The sequence below is a fragment of the Pithys albifrons genome, chromosome 5 (genome assembly GCF_047495875.1).
Source record: "Pithys albifrons albifrons isolate INPA30051 chromosome 5, PitAlb_v1, whole genome shotgun sequence".
Lineage (NCBI taxonomy): Eukaryota > Metazoa > Chordata > Aves > Passeriformes > Thamnophilidae > Pithys > Pithys albifrons.
The window spans coordinates 42082104-42108647 of NC_092462.1; the positions used below are offsets into that span (position 1 = coordinate 42082104).

The 26544-nt window shown below is 41.2% G+C and overlaps 1 protein-coding gene across 4 annotated transcripts in view; it reads left to right on the top strand.

Moving 5' to 3' along the window:
* The window catches only part of STOX2 (storkhead box 2), a 158906-nt gene that overhangs the window by 54982 nt on the left and 77380 nt on the right, over positions 1-26544 (top strand). For 2 of the 4 annotated variants that reach the window (XM_071556298.1, XM_071556297.1), the window contains one exon: positions 18766-18892. The exons of the other annotated variants lie outside the window; for them this stretch is intronic. In XM_071556298.1, the coding sequence (XP_071412399.1) occupies positions 18865-18892 (28 nt within the window). In that variant the 5' untranslated portion in view covers positions 18766-18864. The remainder of the gene's footprint in view (positions 1-18765; positions 18893-26544) is intronic. 4 annotated transcript variants of the gene reach the window in all.

Below are 26544 nucleotides of genomic sequence, written 5' to 3' on the forward strand. Positions count from 1 at the left end.
AGGCAGTGAAGCATTGTGATGCTATGACCTGTTCCCTTGTCATACATTTTGAGGTAACTGATGATTACAGAAAACAAAGCAGAAGCAGTCTGCTTAAAAACAGGGATTATATATTACTTCTATGAGTGGAAATGTGAACAAGAAAACCAATCAAAATAGGATGGGGTACTTTAAGGCTATTAATTTTACTCAGAGGTGGTGTGAGGAGGTATTATTTTCATGTGGGCTGGGGGTCAGACCCTAATTAATCTGCTTCAGTGATGTTGAAATATTGTCAGCACATCCTGCAAAGTTTTGCCAAAAATAAATAGTATCACCTATAAATAAAATATAATTAAAATTAGTTAATATATTTAGTAATCTGCAAATAATACCTGATTATTCTCAAAATACTTCCATTGCATTAAACCAGAAATGTATTGAGTACTATGAGGAGTTTTTTGACCCCACTGGCAAACTTCTGATCTCTTCTCCTATATGATTTTTGACTGGAAAATTAAAGTCTTTGCTGTTTTGGCTTCAGCCAAATCTTTATCAGGTTTGAACCTGTTTGGTTTGAATCTGAATTCTCTTGTTTTTCAAGTGACATCTGAGATTCTGGTTGTGAAAAGTTCTCTAGTAGTTTTCCTTTTATAAGTTACTTCGCCCATAACTATCCATCCATAATGAAAATGTGTTCAGCTTCATAATTATAAGTTTTAGTTTTTTACAGTCAACAGAGGTATGTTCTAACAGAAAATTGGGTAGCAAAGGTGTAGGTCAGAGGTTGTGGTTTGTTTTTTATTCATTGAGTTTTCCTCACCAGAGTTTTTGGAAATTTTATTGTGGAGACGAATTATGTCTCCCTTGCTTCAGGCTTTTGGAGATCTTCTGACCCCATCAAAGCAGCTTCAGCAATCTCAGCATTTTGGCAACATTGCAACTACCTTGACCATAAAAAGACTTGAAACCGGTGCAGAGAACACTTCCTGCAGCAGAAGGTTTGCAGGAATGAGCAATGCCCAGGAGTGACTGCGGCTCTCCAGCGCACCTTTCCAGGTGTGTGTACACAAGCCAGCTCCCTGTGCTTTCCTGCTAGCCAAGCTGGTGTTCCCAGTGGTCTGAGGTGCTGGAGAGAAGCCTTCTGCTGGCACACAGGGAAGGCTGGCAGAGGAGGCAGGGCAGAGACTCTGTGAAAAATGCAGCTGTTTGATAGTTCAGGGCAGTTGGGCAGAAAATAACTCTTCCTCTCCACTTCCCAGAATGCATACAGTTATTTGCAATTCCAAGCTGATTATTCTCTAATTTAGTAGTGAACAACTCATCTCCCTGGTGTGCTCCTCCTTACCTCCCAGCCACCAGTTCTACCTGCTTGTTCACTTGCTTACCAACCAACAGGAGCAAAATTGTTGCCTGGTTTAGACCCCTTTGGCTCAGCCTTCACAGGGCATTTTCAGCTCCCTGGCCCTGGAAAAAGCTTAATGAAAACTCATTTACTTGCCTCTCTTTTTTTGGTCTGTACCTTTTTCATGTATTTATCCGCACAGCAGATGGCTAATAAAAAACCCCAATCAAATAATCTAAATGTGTCTTGTTGGGGGGGGGGGTGATTTTACAGAGAAAATTGGGAGGGAGAACAAGCACTCGGGGATCAAAACTAGCTGTATAGGCACTTTTATTTAAGGACAGAACACAGTAAGGTGCTTTACTTCTTACATTTGTGGAAAAATGTGTCAAAACACCAATTATAGTTGAAGAAAGTATTTTTAAGTGTAACAAAACTTGTAAAGATGACCAGGAGTGGTCCGTGGTAGTTAGGCATCAGTGCAAGAAGCATCCTGGAACACAAGGCTGTTTCTCAAAGGAGCTTAATGGTTCTGCAACTGCATAACAGTTTTCCTTTATATTCTAGGCAGATGCCAAAAGTACTGGATATGATAGCGTGTTACTCCTAGCATTTTTATAAGGAGGTTAGGAAATTATGTAGCAAAAAGCAGTTGTCTTTTCACAGGGGTTCTGAGAGTATTGGGTGTTCAAATGAATTCACTACATCAGGTGTAAATGTGAGAACTTACTCTCAGAGGTCCTGAAATACAAAACCTTTTCCCAGCACAAACTTGTCTTGGAAATGAGCTTTCTGGGACATTGTTCTCATGCTGTTCTCAGGTTAATTGTTCTAGGTCAAGCTTTCTCGTGGAAGCTTAAATTATTTTCTCAGCTTCTCAAATTCTGACCTCTTTATGTCAGTGGAGAATCTGGTAACACCCATATTTAGGCCACCATTAAATATACTGCATTATGAACATTTGGGGTTTTTCCTTTTTTTTTTACGGGAAGCAGGAGGTGGGAGAGAAGAACTCTAAAACTGGTTTTGTTTGCAGCAGTATATAACTTGCATTTGGCTTAAGGGAGCATCTTTGACTTGGCAAGTTCTGCTTTAATCAAGAGAGATCTAGAAAATGAAAATTTTCTTACCATGGCCTACGTTCCTTGAGAAACTTTAGTTGGGCCAGAAAATATGTGCTCTGTCTGACCACACAGGCTTTAAAGTAGCAGCAGCCAGAGAGGCTGTGGGATTGTCTAAGAAATTGTGAGATGAAGGAGAGCTCCCCAGCACCCAGCACATGCCCTGAGTACTTTGCTGAAGGGCACCAGGTGATAAAGGAGTCTCTTCCGGCTGGAAGCTGCCCAGGAGCACCCTCCAGGCCCTGCCTTCAGTGCTGAGGATGCAACTGTGCCTTGTTCTGCTTCCTCACAGAGTAATCACAGCCTTTCTCCATCATCTCATGATAGGGGGGTTGCTCAAGGTGAGAACACATGTGATGAAGTTCAGGATCAAATTCCATGGGCAATGTCCCAGGTAACCTGTCTAATCTGAAGGGGCTTTTTGTACAGTTTAAGTTTTTGATGAGTGTCATGTAGTAGTTGCTGGTACCAACAGGTATTCTGAGTATATTGCTCAGAGAATTAGTGGTTTGGCTTAAGATGGGGAAAAGAAGAAAAAAGAGCTTTTAAATTCTCTAAACTTGGCATAAAGTACTCACGGTGGGAACAGTGATAGAAGCAATGTGAGGCCCATCAGGGCAGTATGTTCTGAGATAACAGCTTTCCACAGTGTAAGAAAGAAGATATTTAGGGTTGTATGTATACAGCATGGAGTGTGCATAGTTAACTATTCTTCCATTTTCCTTAAGATACCTTATGAATTTATGTGCTGAAAGATGAAACCTGAAGTTAAAAGCTCTGAAGGCAACTGCTTTCACTTTAAGTGGCAGATATGTAGATTCTGGTACAACCTAAAGTTTTGATGCTCTTCTGTCTGTGTGTTATGACAAAACCCCTTTTGTGGTACATGTATGGATTTGCTATCTCTGTACCAGGACATAAATGACAGTTTTCTGACTCTGTGGTCACAGAAGCTCTTTAGGAAAGCATGTGTTACTGTTCCCATTTTAGAGCTGAGAGCATGAGAGAATACATAACCACATACTATGTTTTTCCCCAGGACTTCTGTTTCATACTAGCTATACAATAGATACATGAGGGAAAATACAGTATCTGGGCTGTTGTACTGGGAAGGGTGTCCTATGGCAATGCACTTGTGGCAGTATTGCATCACCTCAGGGGTTCATACATCTCACCAAATGAATATTTTCGTAAGATACAGGGAGAACTGGAAACTAACATGCTTTACCTGAAAATTATGCAAGGATCCTTATTAAATGTTTTCTTTTTGCTGTAGGGGAGACTCACTTTGTGACTGCGATTATTATGTGCAAAAATAATGGTTGTGAAGTACTCATTAGGCCCTGCTGAAGTGGATGGTTCTGATGCGTGGGGTTCCCATGGGCTCAGAGGCAATGCACCCATGTCTTTGTGATCCTGTACTGTTCTGTGGGAAAGAGGTATTTCTGCTCTAGATAATATAAAGAATTAACAAGGGTCTTTAAAAGAGCAATGTCATTTGGACTTTTTAATAATGAAACTGTAGTTAAAATGTTTCCTTGACTACAGGAAAGATGCAGACATTTGTGTGTACAAGTGGTGTATCACATTACCTTCTCAGGTAGCAAGCAGAAGCCCACTCAGTACTTGAGGACTGTTTTAACGTGCCCTTGGATCAAGGTCTTGTCTAGATTAAAAGCTCAAACTGAGTTATGTGAGGTACTGCAACTGCATGCATGCTCTTTTCTCATGGCAAATGTGAGCTTATTCGAATTATTTGTATCTCAGGTACAAGTCCTGGGGACAATAGTGCAGAGATAATGTTCAGCTGATGCCTGATAACTTTATTATTAATTGATTATTGAGAAAGAAGCAGGAGTGTTGGTATATATGTTGCTAGCTTCGTTTCATCATGCTGACTGTTCCCAGGTGAAGTCTTACTTAGCAATGAAATGCAGGTGAGCTAGTTTTAAACAGGAACAGGCTGAATTCAACCAGCTAACAGAGATCTAAAGCTCTCTGCCAAATGCTTGAGGGTTGGTTGCCTGATGTGTGATGCTTCTCAGCAGTGATTTAAATAGATATTTGGCATCACCATTGCTCTATTCCCATTGCCCAGGAAAGATGCCTGCATTTATCAGGGCTGCAGGACAAGCTGGATAGAGTGGCTCATGATCATTGGAGCAGAGTCCAAGCATTTCATCTCACTTGGGATCATCAGGAAGAACTTGTAGGAGGAGGGAGAGTTGGCAGAGATCTTTCCCTTTCTCTACGGTAGTGCCTATCATGTGCCTCTTGATTCAGATAGACTGTACTTGAGCCCTTGGCTTTCTAGGAAAAAACATGAGAAACCTTAGGTCTGGGACACCTGGCACATTGCCAGCTTAGCTTATGGGCAGAAATGAAAGAAATGGAAAGGATGGCTCCCTCACCTTCTCCCAGGAAGAAGAAAGCCTGACAAAGCAAGGCAGCTGGCTGTACTTGCCTTTTCTTGTCACTTTACTTAAAGAAAAAATGAAGGAGAAGCCTGAAACTTGGCCAGTGACATAGATTCCGAGGGCAGAACCAAGCACAGCAATGATATTAGCTATCTGCCTGTACTCAAGTCTGTGTTAGACAGAAAAAAGGATTTATGAATGAATTCTTTCTTCTTCTCTGGAATATCTCTGTTCATTCCAGGCTAGAGCAGAGATTATCTATTTGGAAAAGCATTTTTTTTAGAATAAGGTTTACTACCATAATATCTTCATGCCACTTTTGGTTCATGTACAGTGTGGAGACCTTGAATGTTTCATGTCTCATATAAAATAAGACCACAAGGTATAAGATACCTTGTGTTTTCATGTCTGTGTATGCATGTGACATGCCTGTTTCATGCAATGTGTATGCACATGAGATTTTTTTATGACCTAACTTTCTTGAAAAGGTTTTGATTTTGACCAACTTTGTTCAGTGTGATTTTAAGTAGAATGCTAATAAATTAGTTTAGATGCACAAACTTTGTTTCTGAAAAATATGCTGAGTTCATTAAATGGATCAGAATTGATAGTCTGCTGCAAAAGAATTTCCATTAATCTTCTTCGAGGCAGGAGATAAGATTTCAGAATCAGATTAAATATTTGTGTTCCACATTAGAAGACCTCCTTGGTTCTGTCTGACAGTCAATTAATCCTCTTCAGGGTCGTGGTTCCTTCAGTCTGCATTTAATTCTTTCATGTTGTGCCTTAAGGACTTTTTACAGACTGTTAATGCACATTTATTTGGAGTTGAAAATTACATCAGAGGTTTGACCTTCCTTCATGTTTGTTTGTCTTTGGTTTGCTTCTTTTAGCTGAGAGGAGGGAGCAGGGGGCACTCCCTTGAGTTTAGTAGGAGTGGCAAGAGCAGCGTGTAGAGCAGATCCCACTGAGCTGTTTGGGCATCATGTGCATCTCATGATTCAGTCTCATGCTGAGGGTGCCATACGCTCCCCACCCAGCCGCCCAGCATCTCCACTCACTCAGCATGAATTTCCCACTATGTACATGTGGGAAGTGAGGTGACAGTTTGCTCGCAGGCAGAACACAGGATACTAGATGGGGAGAGAGAGTGTAAAAAACATCTGCTTTAAGCTGGTACTGAGGATATTTGCATAATTTATTAGTATTTTTAGCAAACAAGCATAATTAAGGAAATAAATATTTGTCATGCATACAACACACAGAGTTGTTTAGTATCAGATGATGTCATTGTTCAGTGGTGCTTTGCCTTTTACCTCTGTATACAGCAGAGGGCACTAAGTGGTACTTAGCTTTTAAAGCACAGGAAAATTCTGCATTTTTTTTCTTCATTATGCAGATGGCTGCCTAAAGAGTACTTCTTGTGTGACTCTGTTACTGGCTACTACCTTTTTTGGTATCTAGAGAGATGGTGCATCCAAGGGCAGTCTGTCAACAGTTTTACATGTTTTGAAAAAAAAAAAAGTCAAATGTTATATTAATTTTCTGAGTCGATTGGCAGTCATCGCTGTCACTGTGATTCCTCATAAGTTTCCAGCATAATCATGGTGACACTGGAGAAGACCTAGATAGATCTCTCATCCTGCAGTGATGATGTATGTGAACTCCTAGAAAACCAGGGCTAAAGTTTGGAGAATTTGCCAAGCCAGAGCAACTGCTGAAAGACTAGAGACTGAAGCATGTTGATGATTTTTACAGCAAGGATATTTTGCACAATAACCACTTTTCTCAGTATCAAAATAATCTAAAACAACTTTTCTGGAAGCTCTCTGATATAAAAAGTGTGTGTAATGATTCATGACAAGTTTCATAACCCTACACTAAAAAGTAGTTTATATCACTACCATCTCTTGAGTACATTCAATTTGTCTGCTAAAAAATAAATTAAGGTAAAAATTCATTGCATTTAAGTACAAAATGTCAGGGATTAAAATATTCTTAATGGTAAGAGATGAGAAGTAGTGGACTGTTTCTTCAGTTAAAATTATTTGGAGGGAAATAAAACTGAAGGAAGATGGATTCAAAAGGAAAAGGAGGTAACTCTTCATGCCAGAAGGAGTAACCTGCAGAACGTCTATCCAGATGATGCTGTGGGTGCAAAAGGGTTTATATAGGCTTGATGAGAGAGCCTGGGCAAGCCTCTGGCAAAGAGGTCTCACAAAGACCACTTAATAGAAGAATCAGAGTAGGCACAGCAAATCCTTTGAGCTGAAAATGGGCGGATATGCAGAGTTTATTAGGAGGAGATATGACTACCACTTTATCCTTCCCTGCTGCACACTGCTGGCCTCTTTAGAAGGCTAAATATTGGACTAGATCTATATTTTGGATTGCTGGGTCCTTTCTTCCGTTTTAATGCTCTTATAATTCAAAATTTTTTTAAAAATGAAGGTGTTGAAAGCAGTGCTTGTGCAATGAATCACAAATGTGAAGCAGTTTCAGGTGTGTGACAGACTACATTCATTGCTTGGCTATCAAACTATAAATCAGAGTTATAAAGCCACACCTGTGGAAGATTTCTGCTGTATTTATTCAGATGGCTTTCAAGTCTCATTTAAGAATGTTTCTCTAAATGTTTTCAAATTATACCTTATTTTTTAAAATAGCTTGCTAAAATGGTCTGAACTGAATCATTGCACTATTAATATTTCATCCCAGATCTCCATATTCTGTTGGTTCCAGTAATAAATCTCCAGTTTGCAGCATGTTGGATTAGTAAGGTGAATAGTTGCTTTCTTTAATGTCTTATCCCGAGAGTCATGGTATCTGAGCTGGTTACAAATACAATCAGCTATTCAAATGACCAAACCATAAAACTGTGGATTAAATTAACATGAGTTCATTGCAGGAGTCCTGTGGCCACAGTAGTAAGTCCAGTCCTGTCTTCCAGCAGAAAGGCAACCAGTCCTGGCAGGGAATTACAGCTGCACATCCTGCACTAGCTGCACCTCCTGCACTTGCTGCACCTCTGTCTAGCAGAGTATCGCCAGTAGCAAAGGCATGGCTGACATCTCTGAAGGGAATCTTTGACTTGGTTGCAGTGTAATCTTCCTAACATTGCACCAGTGGGTTTTACTGAGTGGGGGACCCATCGTATCAAAGCTGTGGTTCATGGAGGGGTTTGCACAAGAAGATGAGGTGAACCAGTCTGTTGATGGGTTGTTTTCTTGCCCAAACAGGGCTCATCTTGTGCTGGGCACAGAGCAGGGTGCGGAAATGCCAGAGGGTACCAAAATGTTGTGGATGCCCGGAGCAAGCAGGCACTAGCTTCTGATGGGTGGTGTGTGCCATAGTTTTGCCAGCCTTTGGAGGAACAAATTTTCCCTTGGCTGGGTTTTTCTGCAGCTGGCTGGCCTGCCTGGACTTGGGAGAGCATTTAGAAGTACATGCTAGGGGTTTGATCTGCATGACTTTAATCATCCCAAACAAGCCAGTCCTGTCCACATGCAAATACTCAATGTCAAACTGTGTCATCACTTTGCGTTTTGTTTAAGAGTTTTGTATTTTTCTTAGTTTGGCAACTGCTGTGTCTTATGAGAATCAGAAACAACCTTTTTGCTTGAAGTTGGCCCTTTTGCTTATTTGCATATGCAATTTCAGATAAACATCAGTATCTCAAATCCTTCTGCTTTCCCCTTCTTTCTAGCCCTGAGCAGAAAGTATCTGTGTTGGGACTGGTGGGATGGTCTAGAGGGCACCCAGGCATGCTCACTGGGAACTGGGCTGAGGAGGGGCAGAACCAGTTTTCAGATGTAAGCTGATCGCAGCTTGAGCCTGGGGCTGGTGGGACTTCCTCTGACAGGTGAGAAGTTTTTGTGTGGTAATAAGCCCTGTGAACAGTCTTTATTCTTCTTCCTGCCTTAAATCACTGCTGTGTTAAAAGTATGTTCCTTTTTTTCCCATGCCATTCTTTCCTGTGTCAAACAGAACAGTTTTATCATAAGGTTAGGCAAAAAAATTAAATGCTTTTAATTGTTTTTTTTTCTTCCAGGGACACTTTACAGACAGTTTAGCATTAAAGATAAATGAAAGATTGGGATGATTTGTGTCTGTGTGTGTCAAAAACTACCTCATCCTTCTAGCTATGCTTGTCAGTTTAGGGGAAGCTGACATATAGCCCACAGATAACACATGCATGAAGAACACCTTTTTGATCTCTTGTTAAGATGCAGGGTTGGCACTACAAGATGTGAGGGTTGTTTCTAACTCTGCTCCCTGTGTGGTGCTGGGTGAGTTCCGTGGGACACCCTGGAGAGCAAGCAGCACACTGGGGTGTTCCCCTTTAGGACTCTCACTTGGAGCCTGCTGGGGACTGATTTTCTCCTTGTTTTTTAATCTGGGATGCTGAGGCCCAGAGAAAGCCAAGTGGCCACATTTGCAATTGTGGGACTTTGGAATTCTGTGAAAAATAAATTTAAAAACATCATCCTTTTCACTGTGAAAGATGATGCAAATCACTGAACAGCTTTTAAAAATGGAGAGTGCTATGTTGTGTGTCTAACTAGATGTTATACCTCCCAGAGCACTGGAAGGCTATTTCAGTTACTTGCACTCCTAGCTACAGAAATGCTGTAAGTAATAGAATATCTAGAATTAAATATCTAGAAGTAATAGAATATCTAGAATTAATAGACCGTGCAGTGGTGTGCAATTAATAAACCATACTGACACGACAACCCAAGTACTTGGAAATTATTTTTTTCTTTTCATTGTAAAATGCAGATGTGAATAGGAAAAAGATGGTTAGTACTTTCACATATTTAGAAATAATTTTTTCCTCCTGGCCTGAAGTTTTCCTTGTATTTGCATTCATGTGTGAGATTTAGTGTTCTTTCTTTGTAGTAGAATGAATAAAGATACCATGAAAAGTTGTTTCCTCTGTAGATATTACAGTTCTGTACAGAAGTATTTATGACTGCTAATTTTTATTGAAATAAGAGTTACATGCTACTGCAGAGTTTTTTTTTTCTTTTAAGAAACAGTGCAAGCAAATTCAGTTAGAAAACTAAGAGCAATGTTGTGGGGGATGAAAACTATGTTTTCATTTTGGATTTTTCTTTACGACATACAGAAATGCAAAATGTAGGATTGTATTAGTGCATTTAGACCATCTCAGACTATTACATGCTGTACATGCTGGGGGAAGGGAGTCAAATGCCACAGTTAAGCAGATGGTGTTAATGAGTCTGTCTGTGTAACACTTCCCACACCACAGAGTGGGTGGAAGGACGGGAGTAGACTTCTCTATGCTGTCACAAAGCTCAGATGCTGCACCAGATACAGCACCAGGCTGTCTTGCACCACATGTTGGTGGGTCAGATGGGAGCGTCCTGCTTGAAGCCCAGCTTTCCTGTGCTGTACCCACTTCCTTCTTTCTGACTTCAGTCTCTGGACTGTGGGATCTGCTGTTCCCACAGTACCACTCAAGTCCTCAGGACTACAAGGGTACTTTTTGCAGGAGTTGTTTGGAGCTCAGTAGTTCATTCAGAGACACTCCTCTGTCCATCCCTATAATAACATACCTGTGGATGTGGAAATGTGAAGAGGATCTGATCCTTAACCAACCGATTGATGCAACCATTTGTTATGATCAGGTTGTTTAAAATTATTAGAGAGGTGCCTCTTCCAGAATTAAGGTGCAAATGAGACTATATGCCAAAGTCAATAGTGCAGATTTTTATTTAACAGAAAATGTGAGGCAGAGACAGACAGAAAAAAATTATAGAGAGAAAAGGGATGGTGGCAGGGAGATAAAGAATGACAGAGAGACAGATTAAGTAGAAAAAAATGCAACCACTTCATGTATTCTGATAGTGTCCTGTTGGTCCTCTTCTGGTCTTCTTGGTGGTGAGGATTCCAGTCTTGTCAAAGTGATGGTTGCAGTCTGTATCCATCGAGGCAAGGCCAAGGTGGTGAGGGAAGATTCCCATGTGTTCAGTGAAGTCCATAGTGGTAAGGGAAGAATTTGAAAGAAGTCTGTCTGGCTTTTATTAGGCTTAGGCTAGGTGGGAATGCCCCTGATACCTCCCCTGGGGTGGGGAGTTTTACAATGGATGATGTAACACTGGATCACAGGACATTTTGTGAGTCTTCGACACCTTCTAGGACATTACAACTGCCTGTTACATCAAGACAGTTGAGTCCATTACGGTCCATCAGCAGGCAATGTGTGAATTGTCCCAGCGTTTCCCTCGAGGGGAGTTATCACAGCTGAGTCATTTGTGTAAGGACAAAGAATTACTACCCCACCTCTCAGGATTTTCCTCTCCTTATCTTGTTCAACACCCAGCTGGCAGCTCATGGTGGTGTGTGTGCACATCCTTAGCACTCCTGGAGTTACACTGCACATGATCAGTTTGCACCTTGATTGTCTGAGCCATTAACATTCCAGTCTGTTGAGGAATATTTCAATAACACAGGCCATAGTGTGTTATTGGAAGCCTATGTGCACAGCCCAGGCCATGGAGAGGGAAACCGGGCCCCTGTATCCTTGAGCCTGCTTCAAGAAGAGCAGTAAACAATAGAAAGAATGCAGCAGCCATTAGGAGAAGCAGGTAAACACATTGATACAGAAGGGCATAGCTTTGAGAAAAGTACCAATCCAGCTGGTAGCACGCCCTAGCCATTGACCAGTGATATTCCTGTATTATTCGTGGACTCAGAAAATATGCAATATGTGTGTGTGTATTGTAAACAATAAATCGGAGCACTGACCATACTCCTATGGAGGTTACGTCTTTGACTCTGCGCCGGAACCTGGGGAGCTCAAAAAACCGACATTTCTTACTTTACCAGTCTCCCACACTGGTGGATACATTCTTCTCCTAGATAATTGGACAATAATACCATCTTTATTTGATCTCATGTTCACGTCACAGTCCACATTAGTAGGCTTATTTATAGTAAACAATTTTACGCGGAGGAAATGGATTTCACACAACAAACCATCATGGTTTATGGTAAAAGACTTTTATTACACACTGCACGTGATTTATATAGGGTTAAGGCTACGTTCTATTGGCTAAATTGAATCTCACACCATCAAACTACAAATTCTAATTGGTTATAATCCATACCTCAAAAGTTTAGTGTTTTGATGAAATCATCCTGACTGTTTTCAGGTACATCTCCGGAGTCCTGTGGGAAACCTGAAGAGTTCTTATAAGAAACTTCTGGGGAGTTGCTGAGAACTCCCGGGGAGTGATTTCTCCTTTACCGGGCAACAGCAGCTGTGGCCTTGTTGATTCTTAGCTGGTAGTCTCACAGGGTCCATATAGGTCTGAATTGCTAATGTTTCATTTCTTTGTACCAACACATATTCAGGATGATGGAGTGGGTTTTGGTGAGCAGTCACTTCTTTGTACAGTTTGCTGCAGTGGACAAAAGCCTTTCGGTGATCTTAACCATGGTTAAGCCATTAACAATTTCAGACTCTCATGTCATCCTGTGGTCATCTTTTCATCATATACTGATCTGTGAGGGCACCTGCATCACATCCTGCATCACATTTACATCCTGCCAATTCAAAGAATCTACCAAAAAATGTCTTGCTCTACTTTCAGGACTCTTGCCAGTATGTAAAATTACACTGATTACTTTTAATCCTTTACTCACTTTAGTTGCAGTACAAAAACTTTTTGCTGGTGGGAAAATAATGCAAAAGCTCTTTGTTCAGAAAATGTGGGGTAGGAGGTGGTTACCAGTACCCTTTACAGTTGTAAGGCTAGTGGTTAACCATAGCTGAGGGCAGTAGCATTACTATAATTGCAGCTGGTGACATTTCACCCCTGGTGATTTTCAGGGGGTTAAATGGTCTCACAATGACCTTTCCTGATTTTCAGCAGCTAATATGTTGGCTAAAATATTTTAATTCTTTTCACAGCACTGTATTTTTGCATAATTGGATTTTATGTCCTTAGAAGGGCTGCATTATTCTTCTAAGCCCAGAAGATAACGAGAACAATTAAAGAGAAGACAATGAGATCAGTCCTAAATGGGGGGTGAGATAATCCAAGAAGAATCTGTATTTTCAAGGATGGTTCATATGACAGAGCTCACTGACACACAAGTGGTGCCTGTTGCTTCAGAACCATATGACAGTGCTTTTGTCATACATCATGCAGGGTTAGCATGGGAGTTGCATCAACAGGGAGTAGTGAACAGGCAGAGATTTCTGGGTAATGTGAAGGATATAGCCAGTAATTACAGACTCACTTCCCTGCCCCAGAAGACCTGAGCACTTTTGTCCTGTCTCCAAGCCAGTGAGCAGGACAGCTGTAACATTGATCTCCTTTTAACCCTTTCTTGAGCTGTGGTGTTAGACATACCAGTCATTTGACTCCCTGGCCCTGGGAAGGGTCAACTGCAGCCTTTATCATTGCAGAAGAACCCATAATTAGAGGGTCCTTAATGTTGTGTGTAGGTAGCGGTATGTACTGCGTACGTAATATAGGCATAATATATAATATAGTTGCTGCTAACATAAGGAAAGTTACTTTTTTTTGCAACTACATGAGTAAACAAGTTGAGCCCACATAAGTCATCAGACCAAGAGTGATAACTCATTGGCCATCTGCTTCTCTCTGTGACTTTGTTTTTGTTGCCTGATTTTTGGAAACAAAAATGTATCACAGGAGCTTCATCTTGCCATCTTCAGATAATTCAGTTGTCCCAATCGTCCTTGGGAATGATGGGTGATTATGTTTTGTTTCTGACTGTGAAAATCATGATATCCAAGAAAAAACTGACTTCCAAAAATGCCAAGCAAAACATGAACTCATACACAAATTATGAACACAATTTATCCAGTTTGTCAGAATAACTATTTTGTTACTGGCGTTATTTAATTTTCATCCAGAATGAGTAATTCCCCTTTTTTGGAAATGTGAAACCCTACCTTGTGCAGGAATAGGTTGAAATTTGGATAAACATAATTAATCTGAGCATTAAGTATCCAATAACTTGCCTCCATCACTTGGGAGATGTCCCTGCTTGTAGTACTTGTAATTTGCATTTGCATTGCTGCATACAGCTGTATAACTGACTCTAAAGTTATGCATCATGTTTTGGAAAGGGATTGGGCACTTCTTGCCATGAAAGGTGCATAGTGTCCTTTGTTGGGTTTTTTGGCTTGGTTTTTTTTTCCTTCAGGAAGGCAAAGATAATCCAAAGGTTTTCTGAACTTGTTCTTGTTTTTCACCACTGATTTTATTCCCAGTTGGTATGCTCAGGTCTCTTAAACAGTATTACATGAGTTAGAAGGTGTGAATTTCTTACCTAATTGTTCCAGAGGTGGTGGAATATTGTTATTAGAAGATATAATGAAATTTGTTTTTCTGGCCATGTCTTCTCTTGGTGTGTTTGTTCTGAAGCCATAAGCTTTGCACTGATTTTCAAGGTGTAGCAATCAGGAAGAATGCAGTTTTCTGAAGTGGTACAGATAAATAGGATTATGTTTAGACACCCTCTGAACAAAGACTTTGCCACTTCTGAAGTGTCCTGCTCAACACTTTGATTTGCTAAAAGAGGAATCCATGTTATTATAGTCACATGCTCAGAGATCAGTGTTCTTATTTGGCTAGGGTTTTTTTTTAGTTTAAACAGAAAAAAAGTAAAATGTGTTTGAAGCTTCTGTAACTGGTTACACAGGAAAAAAAAGAAGTAGAACTAAATATTTAAATGAGTTGTTGATAGCATACACTTAAGAAAAAATTTTACTTTTATAATGTTAGTGATATAGATCTCATTTAAATTGACAAGAAGTCTTCTCAGAAATATGTTATTTTTAAAAATATTACTATTGAATCATGCACATTTGTTTGCAAATAATGGGTTGTTGGTTACATTAGTTGAGGACAGAGAATACTAGTAGTTTTGTTTCATACTGAAATGTTATCTTTTTTTTCTCTTGGATAAACCACACTGACTGTCTGTAGTTGATCTTACAAGCAGTGTGAGTCAAGGCAAACCTGAACTGTGTCTGTGTTATTGCTTCTCACTCCAAGGAAGTTCTATGGAACTGATCTTCCCCAATAATAAATCACCTACCTACTAGGGTTTCTTTAGTGATGGTTTTTTAGATGTATACTTTGCTGAAGCCTAGGTGAGGTTACAACTGCCTGGAGTTTGCTCCTGCTTATTTTATAGGGGTAAGGAGTCCAGCAGACAGCCAGAGATCTTGACTTGATTCCTGCTATGAAGAGTGCAGATTGAATACAAGGAGCATTTTTGGCTGCCAGGGCTATGTCCAGCAGTGCCTGTTCTCCACGATGCTTCAGAGGTTTTGTGCCCCTTCACTGCCCTAACGCAGGGAGTCAGGGCAGAACCTCTGTTTTAGAAGACCCCCATCGTCTTTCAGACTGTGGAGAGCCAATACTGCCTATATGATTGAATTATTGGATCATGTTTCTCTAGTTTGGTGTGTTATAAAAGATGTCTGTGATCTGTAATCATAATTTCTGTGCTTGTTTAATCATTGTGGAACAATAGTTCTTATGCTTACCCTGCTTTGCCTTCCATCCTCCTCTATCTCACCTTGCCAAAAGCATGGGCAGCTCCTGAGCTTGCTATAACCTTTCAGTCTTTTTCTGCAGCTGGAACATTTCCATGAACAGGCTTTCCCCTCCTGTGGAGGTACCCAAATAATTTACTGATACCTAGAAGCAGAGGACAGCAGCTTGTCAAACATGCATGTAGTCACAGCAAAGGCAGTTTCTGTGGGCTGGGCTACACTAATTTGAAAATAACACAACATTCAACACCTTAAATACTTCCAAACTGCAGCAGCCTGGTTCTTCAGGCTGGTATTTCACCAGTGATTTAAGCATGAATTCACTGCTGGCTGGAGTGCTTGCTTCCCTTAACCACTTCTAGTTAAAGAGGTTTTAAACTCCTGGTACCTTTCATGACACTGAAATCCAAAGGCTCCTCAGACTGTGGACATCCCTATGGCAACCAGTTACCTTCCTCCTCAACTACACCGTGTGTAAGTCTGGACAGGGTGCTTGTGGAGCATCTTGCCAGAAGGACAGGGTTCATGAGACCTTATGAGAAGAGAAACCAAACCCAGATTCTTAAAAATTAATATAAAACTAATTTTTTCATAGAGTTTAAGATACCCAAATGAGAAAGGAGAGGCATTGAGCATTCACAGAGAGGTAGAGGACAGAAATAAAACTCCTACCACCTTGTTTACCTCCAGTGGAATGAAAGTGGACAGGAAAACGTGACCAGCTGCCAACAGTTTTGAACTACAAAGCTCATTGGTTACAACTGGGCCCTATGTCAGTGGCACGGCACCACAGTGTTTGTCTGCTCCCCATCCCTGCAAGCAACTCTCTCAGAGCTTAAGGTGACAGTACTTGGCAAAGCTGGTATGCTAAACTGATCGCTCTATTTTTTCTTCTTTGAAAACCTCATCCTGCGTAATGACCTGTGTTTGTTGAGAAAAGCTGCAGTGCAAAAAAAGCATGTTAGTTTATGGGATAAGAGGGGATAAAACAGGTTTCTCAATCCTTGTTTCTTTTGTGTGCACTAGAAGGCTCTTGGCAGGCAGATAGCTGGATTTCCAGTGCAGTAGGGAACCACACTGGCTTCTATTGCAATAATTGGGCAGATGCTATAGAAGATGATGCAATAAAACCTGTATGTTACTTCTAAGTGGCTGGGCTTTTGATAATTGCTGTAGGACCATTTATTAGATAAATAATTAGTCTTTTCAGATAAGAAGTAGGAGACAATATACATTGGAGAGATTTATGAGAGCTAAAAGGTAACACGTGCATATATTGGCAGCTGTTAACAACACTAATTTTTGTGCTTCATCTAATTCGTGAATTTTATTTCAAAAGCTTCAGGCAATGCAAGATTGAGAATATGGTGGCTGAAAGCAAAGCAACTTCAAAATGTATTTGAGAAGCCTGCATATGATATCCATTCCTTTTATAAGGAATATTTCCTTCATGACCTCCTCCTGCTTTGTATTTAACATTTCAAAGAACTTTGGGGAACTGTCTGTAGGCTGTGTCTTCATGAAGTAGCCAAGGATTTAAAGCATTGTCACTGCTGGCCCCAAGCTGAAAACTGCAGGTGGTTTTAATACCGGGATTGGGGGGTGGGTGTCTAAACCCAACCTTTTGTGTTCAGATTAGGGAGTGCAGGAAGATAGACTTAAGGGGTGTTACTGAGAATTTTTTTCACTGGCAGCTCAATAATAGCATCAGGCTTTGGAAATACTCTTTTCCAATTCTTTGTTATTTCAGTAATTACTATGTGGTGGGTAGAAATCCATGGGGTTTGTAGTTTTTAAAGTACCACAGCAATGACACAGGGATGTGGGCAATAAAAAGAAGTATTTGTTTTTATAACTTTTTACTCCTTGGAGGACTGAGGGGACTTAAATGCCTTCTTGGATAGCCTATCATTGTTTCAGTCCTGATGTCTGTGTTTATTTTGTCTTGGTTCCACTGGCTGCAATAATCATAAGATCCATCTTTGGAGAGGAAGGAAGACAAAAACAATTTGACACCAGCATCATGCTCTGACATATCTGAAATTTGCCAGTTGCAAAGGCAGATTTCATGATCTACTTTACACTGCCTGAGAGATGGAAAGGTTACTAAACATCTCCATTATGAAAAAGTTCAAAAGCCCATCGCTGACCACTTGCATATGGAGTTTCTTTTACTTTCTGTTAGACACTAAAAAACATTTGTCCTGCGTATCTTTTGATTCATGGAATACTTGGAGGTACAAAGCACTTGAAATTTTTATGTACAGGAACATGATGACTTCTTGCTAGAGTTTCTGAGATGAGCACCATACCTAATAAGATTTACCACAGCTGGCCTGTGTAGGTATTGAGTTCAGCTCAATAGTAATCAACTTTAATGAAGACTAAAGGCTTTCTAGCTCTTAATTTTGTACATGGTTCTTTCAAATAGAATTCTAACAGCAGGAAATTTTACTTGCATGTAAATGGTCTCACTTAAGATGTTTGTTTCTCTTGAGAAAGATATTTTTAGATTTCTGGAAATATTAGGTATATTAAGTATAAGTGGTTCTCTCTGCCTTACTAAAATTCATTATAATACATAAAGCATTCTGAAAGAAATCTTATCCTTTGCCACTGCTATTCACATGCTTTAAAGGATATAAGTATGCTTTTGTGGTGGGAGTGAGGGGTATGCTTTTCAGAATTAGAAAGGAATTTTTTTCTTTATTTTTCTAGTTTGATTTTAGCTTACTTTTCTTGATTTCACGATTTTATTTTGACTATTGCAATGATATTCCTTTGTAATAAGGGAATTTTTTTCTTTATAACATCTACATGTTTCTCTTGTTCTCATCTTTGTCTCTGGTCAAAAAGTTGTAAAAATTCACACCAGAGACTGCTCTTACATCCAGTGTGACACCAGTTCTATGTCAGAAACATTTTGCTAAGGCTAGAGTTTGGGTGCTGCTCCCTGCTGCTTTGCTCCACAGAGGAGTCACAGATCTTGCACTGACCTCCAGAAACAGTGCTCTGCTGCATTTAAGTCCTTGTTTGTATTTAAAAACAAATTAATTAATAACAAAGCAACGGACAGCCACACAGTAATATAGAAGGATATATGGCGGGCGGGGCGGGAGGTGGGGGTGGGGGGGTGAAGGGAGAGTAGCAGAGCTCCCTAGGGTTGATACATTTGCTTTAACAGACTGCACTGTTATGTAGGGTGTCACTTAGTAAGAAAAAATTATTTTGTTGGACTAGTCCCCAGCTGAAGAATTTAACTTTCTCACAAGGTGATGAGAGAAGTTTGAGACCCAGTGCTATAAAACGTTTTTTTTCTTGTTCCTCTACTAGAATACAAAAATCTCTGCATTCAGGAGAAATGCTGAGAACAGCTTCTACAGAGAGGCAAGTGCAAGTGGTGCCTGCATAAACCTTCATCTGAACAGGGCAATGGGAAATTGTCTCTGTTTGCACACAGGTGGGTAATATCAGACCTTCAAAGCCAAGCAGAGGGTGGCAACAAGCTGTGGTAACCAGGAGGGGAGAGGGTAGATGTCTCAGGAGTGGAGTCTATCTTCTGAGGGTGCTGCTGCAGAATCAGAAAGAACAGAGAAGCCCCAGGGTCCCAATGAAAACCAATGACTGACAAGTACTACCTTTACAGGAACAAACTGACTCTGCAACATTGCAGTCTGGTCCAGAGAACATGCAGACTGATAGTTTTGCATTGATTTTCCAAAGGCCTTTGAGTTGGGCATGTGTTGAGTCATCTAATTTCTGTCTGTGTTTATGATTTCTCTCTAGAGTTTTTTAAAGCCCAAACACCAGTATGTAGCAATGAGACAGCCTCTGAATCTAAGACTATAATAAAATATCTCAGAAGTAAATGAATTATTTTTCTGTGAGATGATGAATTGGTGCTTTTTCACTCTTGGGTTTGTTTCTTGTTTGCATTGTCTTCAAACTCCGAGTGGGAACCACACATTGTCAGCATTAAACCACTGTTTTGAAAGCCTGTTTAATATAGGCAGAACTTCATACACATATGGAAGTAAATTCATGACAAGAGGTTGTTTACAAAGGGTGGAGTAGTCTATTTTAGGCCTCCCAACTTTTCTAAGGTTTTAAAGATCTTTGCCTCTTGTTCATGCGATATATATACAAATGTAAAATATACTCACTGTATTGCACAGCTGTATAAGCAAGAATTTTGAGAGGGAGCTTAATACTGCGTTATTCAGCAAATGCTCTGTGGCGTTATAGCAGCTGCTGGGATTTAGTTCCCTTGGTATGCTGTTTTTAGGACTGCAGATATGTTCATTGCCCTATTTGCAAATGTGCCTATGGTGCTTTGTTCAGTGTTCTGTATGGCAAGTAGTTCTTCTAGACAAGAATTTAGGGTTTGAAACTAATACACTGGTAAATAATACCCATGTAACATGCACAACAGTGCCTACTTGCTACTGCCAAGGGTCTTCTTTTCTTAATGGATTTTTCCTTTGTACATGATTACCTACCTGACACACAGAATCTGCTTGTTGATGTAGCACTCACAAGCTTCACAAGAGCTCAAGGTCTTCATGTGTTTGGTGCCGCCTTTGCAACATAGGCTCTGTGGAGGAATGGGAATAGACACAGAGGTGTGTGAATTAGTCTTTAGAAAGATAAACTGTAATGGCTCTTACTGCTGGTGGGATCTACATTGACTACTCACTTCTTGGTCTCCATTATTGTTGGCTCCCAAAGCAGAGAGTTAGGCTGGGTTTCTAACTTACAGTACAGCTGGCCCCCATATATCACTGTGTTACTTAAATACCAGGGTACTAATGATATGTGACACCAGTGGAAAACAAGAAAGTCGAGGCCAACATTTTCAGCATGTCTTTTGCTACTATATCCTTCGGAAGAACAGCCAGTGAATGAACTGAGTTGCCATTTGAGCTAGTCTAAGTCCACTTCTCCAAGTTTTTAATTCCGTTGCATGTGAGATGTTTAATAAATGCTTGGCTGTGTGGAAATCTGTGCAGGATTCATGGTTTGTCTCCCTCTCTAGTTAGTTCTGTTCACTGAGGATTTACAAGCCCAGCTTCCATCCATTTTAACTAATCAGCTTTGAGCCAGTGATAATAGGAGAGGAAAAGCATGTATCAAAGTGAAAGCTGTATCCTGCACCCTGGGTTCCTGCTGGTACACTGGTATGTTTTTTGGTAGATTTGTGTACCCAGATTGAAAACCCTTCTGCCTCAATTGTCTTCTGTGCAGAGGAAGCACAAATGCAACCAGAAGGTCTGCCATGAAAAAAACAAGCCAAAACAAAACAGAGGAGCCTTTCTTCTCATAATGGAGGCAGGTTTTTCTTACAAGTCATGCAAGTTAAAATAAATACCACAGCACATAAGGCAGCACACAGAAAAAATGAATTGGTGAGCTACAGCACGTGTGCTGCAGCAGTGCTGCATTCCTGTCATCACACATTCCCAAAGCGTAACACTGAGAGACGTATGATCTGAAACTGGTTTAAGAGGTGCTATAACTAAGCCAGGATAGCACACAACCTGATAGCAAGACTGAAGACTTGCTTGTGATAAGCTCTGAAACATTTTCCTTTTTTTATATTTGGAAATTTTTACACTTAGATCTTTGCATTTTGGATTTTTTCTTTCCCTTTTTGGTGGAGTTTCTCAAATGCTCTCTCCAAGGAGAGAGTTGTCTGAGCAAACCAAACTTTTCCTTTGTCAATAAATCCATGAAGAAAGGCTGCCTCATTTTGTGACCTGGACCACAAACATATGTTACAAGTACTTGTCTTCTCTTGCATATTTGAGTAACAAGCACTATTAAGAGGTGACAAATTAGTAGCGTTAGCGTCAGAAGTCTAAGGGCTGCTGTGAAAGGGTGTACTGCATCATGAGTTTTCTGGTTTGTTCTTGCTAGTATGTCAGATTACAAATATCTGGAAGGGAAAACTGGTGCTCCCTGCAGCCAAGGACAGCTGCAACCTGTTGCCAGACTTCCTTAACCAGTAAGGGATTGCTTAAAACTGTATCTTACAGAGTCTGAGTTCTGCACCTTTGTTAATACAGAGATACAAGAATCTATGCATGAAAATGGTGAGTTTATGCAGTGGGCAACTTTCCCCTTCATGAATTTATTAATATTAGAAATGTTGGTAATATATTTTCTCAGGAAGACTGTTATGCAGAGCTGTAAATCTGATAAACCCATAGATTGCCAAGGCCTGTGATATTATACCTGAACTTGATGTCTTTCCCAAGTTCTTAATTATATTTTCCCCACCTCTTCTCACAGTCCATTTTACCCCCTCCTCCTCTGCCTGTACTCCAGGCTTTCCCCTTCCTTTTGCCTTTTATTTTCTGTTTATTCCTTTCTTCTCTCCCTCTCTCACTTTCATAAGGCTCTGCATTTCCTTCCCAGAATCTTGCAGCATCTTATCCCCATCTTGTAAAAAGTTACAGAGTTTGAAGGGGTGGTTTTCACAGGCCACAAAATGATCCTCTGCTCCCTGTTTTACCTGGCTGCCAGTGACTGTGGCCTTCCCTAGTGCAGAGTCTCCCATATGACCCAGTATTGCCAAAAGTATCCATAGTCTTTGTTTCTGTAGCTGGGGACCAGGAAAGCACCCTTATCATAGACCTGCAGAGGGTGAAGCCACAAGGATTTGTGTGGCACTTGGCATCTTGTCAGTACTGGTTCTTCAGGTGGTGTTGGGAGTTTGTCAGACACCAGCTCAGCTAACAGTAATATAGTGAAGCCCTTCTAATTTCCTCCTGTGAGGCAGCCAGGTGGCTTTGTGCAACAGGCAAGGGAGGGACAGAGTAACGGAGGACCCAGGCTTGAAATATATATGGTTTAAGAGACAATGATTTTAGAGGTGTAGCTTGTCGTAGTGAAGGGGAGGATTGCTTTTCCTCCTTGCATGTCCTATAGTTTTACATTTTTTATTTTAGTGTTTGGGTTGTGAGCTTATTTATTTTGAAAACCTCATGCAGTCAGTCCCCAAGCCAATCTATCTGAGACAGTAAAACCAGCCCACCCTGCTACTGAAGCCAGCTGCTCTCCCTGTGGAAACTTGTTTGTCCTAGGGAGGAAAATAATAGTCCCAACTGAAACTTGAATTACCGCATTGATGAGAGCAATTACCATATATGCAGAAGCACACATATATATATATATATAGTATACAGCTCACCATATTATATTCTGCTGCATTATCATTTTTTTCAACTGAGGAAAAATAAGCCTATGAAATGGAAGCTGGAACCAAAAAGTTTTAAAAGGGTGTTTATCACTGATTTCCTACAGTCTTCTTGGCCAGTTGTGTCCTTTTCTTTTCTACATTTTTCATCTACAAAATGGGATCAGATCTGCTTAGCAACTAATAAGTGAGTCTTTATGAAGATCAAATGCAATAGATATTCTTAGTAATATTTGTTTTCTCACTTTTTGAAAGATAACACAAGAGTTTCAAAAGCAGAGATTTTGAATTGCTTCTCCAAAAGCTTTCCAGCTCCTTGTGAATGTGGACTGAAGCAGGGTCGTGATTGAAAGCTTGAATATATAAGAATCCTTTGTAACATCTTATATGTACCTAAGTTTCTTTTTGAAATTCATAATGTTAAATCAGTGCCTTTGAAATGGCTAGTATTATGTTGCCAATTCCTGATAAGGAATTGTTAGGTTATAAGGGAGGTAGGATGCCTATTTTTGGTGTAGTTCAGACTTTTTTGCCAAGATCTGTTATAGTCTATTTATCCAAGCCTCACCTCTCCCTCTAGTAATCCAAGAAAGAGAGAGTACCTGTTAGACTTTAAGTACTAAATTATAAAAATTAATGCTTTGTCTGATTCTCAGCAAAAAACTTCTGCATTAAATCTTTTCCTTAGTAAAAACAAAAAAGCAAACCCAAACCGAAAACAAATCATAAAACAAACAACTGGGGATAAATTAAAAAAAAAAAGGTGCAAGCAAAAAGCTTTGAAACCATGTCCTTTTCATTTTTCCATCACTTCAATTTTTGCCTGGAAGAAGTGTTTTTGCTTACCCCTTAACAAGCTCCATCAGACTATTTCCATAGTTATTTTTACAACTGGCAAAAAGTTACCAGTGCGTAACAGGTAGGCAAAAATATTTGTAAATTAAAGTAGAATTTCCCAGTGGTTTCAGCCAAAGAAAATCGGTCCTCCCTGTCCATGCTGGAACTGTTGGATTAAACAGCATATTTTTATTTATTTCAGACAGTGATTATAAGGATACTGTACCATTGTTCACCAAGAAGGACAGCCATTTGTAACTGAAAAATCTTCTTTTCTTACCCTGCTCTGACATAGCCATATGAAGGCACAAATATATTTCTGTTTATTAAAGAAATGTAATTTTAAATGCCTAAGAATAAAATGTTGTGGGCTGGTTTGTTGGTTTGGGGGGTTTTTTAAGCCCTCAAATTTTAGCTTTCAGATCATATGAAGAAAATTGTTTTATTTCAGTTTGGCTGCTGAAGCAAAAAAATCAATTACACTAACAGTTCTAGCTCTTATTCCAAAGAAAACAGCCAAACTTAAACTCAGTCTTTAATTATATATTTGATTCATCCCAGTAACAACACTTGACTTCAAACAATGCAAGAACAGAAGGAAACTTGCTCTGAATTCCTCTCTTCAAAGAAGAGAACTCTTTCAGATACTATGTCAGAAAACTTTAAGCTGAAACAAAACATTGTAACTGTGAGAAGACTGTATATGAGGAACTTTGGAGGCCTCTAAAATTGCTTTTAAACAAATCTCCCCACATTTGGGAAGGGAAAATCAACTTTGCTAGATGGATTAATTATTCCTCTACTTCCTTCCTGTTTTCCATAGTTGTAGGAACAAATTGTTATTAATTTAAAATAACCAGAATGAAAATGCATTTTTATCTGTGCCCAAAACTATTAGCCAATCTAATTCCTACAACTGATAAATAGAAGATACCATGTGTTAATTGTATGTACTGTATTACTCTCATGACAATTCATGGATGTGTACAAATTAAGTCAATTAAAGCTACTTGAAAGACTTCTGTACGCTGGCACTGGTTCATCATTGCACAACAAATTACTTGAAAAGAATTGGGACGAGTTTTTTCTGACAGTTGCAGAGCCGCCTTCTCTTTTTTTTCCTCAATACTCGTTAGAATATTTTAGTTGGGATTATACAGAAAGCCGGTATAAAGATCACTGTGGTCTTGTTCGTTGGGGCGTGTGTGTCCTTTGTTCTATCTTTCTACTTCTTGATCTCATTTTTCCTCCTCATTGCTGATTCCTATTTGTCTCTTGCGTCATGTCTTCTTGTCTTTTTAATGGAACAGATTGATATCTAGGGCTATGTCTAGACTAGGAGAAAGGTTGAGGTTAGTTCAGCTTTAAATGGACGTTAGCTGGCCAGCTGTATTCAACCACTTCTTGGCCGCTTCAGCTTTCAGACAGGCCAATGGGAATTTATGCTTCTGGCTAGAATTTAATTTGCTTTTGCATTTGGTAAAATAGGTATGATTGTTAGGTTTGACTTACCGAGGTAGTGCTAACCTGCCTCTCCCAACCTTGGCTTTCAGTGAGAAAAGTTGAACAATTCTAAAAGGTCTCCTTACGGTTTTTCTGGTCTGAGAGTGAAAACACATTCTATTATAAGCTTTGCGTAGGTTGTTGAGTGAATTGCTGGATGAGTAAGTTCCATGGTGGAAAATCTTACATTTTTATTAGAGGAGCTCTAGGCCATCTTTTTTCTCATCTTTTTTCCTGCTGCTGCCAGTGTACAAAGCATCACTAGAAACACGTCATTCCTATTGGCTTTTCATGCAGTTGAATCTGAATGAGAAACAACCCCATAACATTTACCAATTTTTGCCAATCTTCATTAATGTAATTTCTACGCATGTGAAAGGGACTGCGGCACATGAAATCGCGAGTGGTTCTGTCGTGTATGTGCTGCCTGCAGTGGCATAGCCGGGTGGGCTGAGGTGGGCGCTGAAGTGCCTAACCCGCAGCTACGGGATTATGTGTCTTGGTCCACTGGTTTTGAGGTGCAGTTCATTCACCGATGGGCATCCTTTTACTAGTTCATCACTACTTAAAATGTCCAATTACAAAATTACAGCCCTGTTTTTCCATGCTCTAAGAAATGCGACCCAAGCCGCTGGAAGCAGGATTAGTTATAAAAATCTAAATACCTAAGTAACTTATTGCCAACATTTTCACATCTCTGCATTGCGGTTGTTCCCACTGGTACTGCTGGCAGCACCTGTCACCAAGCGTGCTCGGAGCTGTCTCGCAGAGGAGGAGCCGAGTCCCTTCGAACAGTTCTGGCAACCGGAGTTCACAGAACGCCCAGGTGGCCTGGCCCCATTCGGGATGGTTCCCTGGGCGCAGGTGTGGGAAGGGTGAGCAGGCCGGTGTCCTGTGGAGTGTGGCGGTTCCTTAACGCGGTGGTGGGACTGACCAGGCGCTGCTGGAGAGCCGGGAAGTGGCGTTCTCCAGGCGCCCCGGGCAAAGGCGGCGGCGGATGCGGGGTGAACCCCGCTGCCCTCCCGCAGGGGTGCTCCGGCTATGCCGATCTTTGCCGGCCGCCCTTTCCTCGGCTGGAGCGGTGCCCGCAGCGCCCCACGGCCGCCCTTCCCCCGGCTGGAGCGGTGCCCGCAGCGCCCCACGGCCGCCCTTCCCCCGGCTGGAGCGGTGCCCGCAGCGCCCCACGGCCGCCCTGCCGCCGCTGCTCCTCTCCGCAGCCCGGCAGTGCGCGCCCGAACGCAGCGCTGCCCGCCACAGCCACCGCCAGGAAATAAGGAGGAAAGGAAGGAAGGCCGGAAAGGAGGCGGAGCGGGCGGGAAGGGACCGGGTCCCGGTGCCGGCGGTGCGCGGCGCTGTGTGTGCGGGCGGCGGGGCCCGGCGGGCCTGGCATGCCCCCGCCCGGCACTCCGGCAGCGGCTGCTCGTGGCACGGCGCGGCGCAGGGCGGGCTGCGAGCGAGCGGGCGGAGCGGCCGGCGGCCCCCCCCGGTGGCCTCGCCCCTCGCGCCGGCAGCTCCTAGCGCGGAGCCGCGGCGGCCCAGCCCCGGGGACAGGCGGGCGGCAGTGGGTGCCGGCC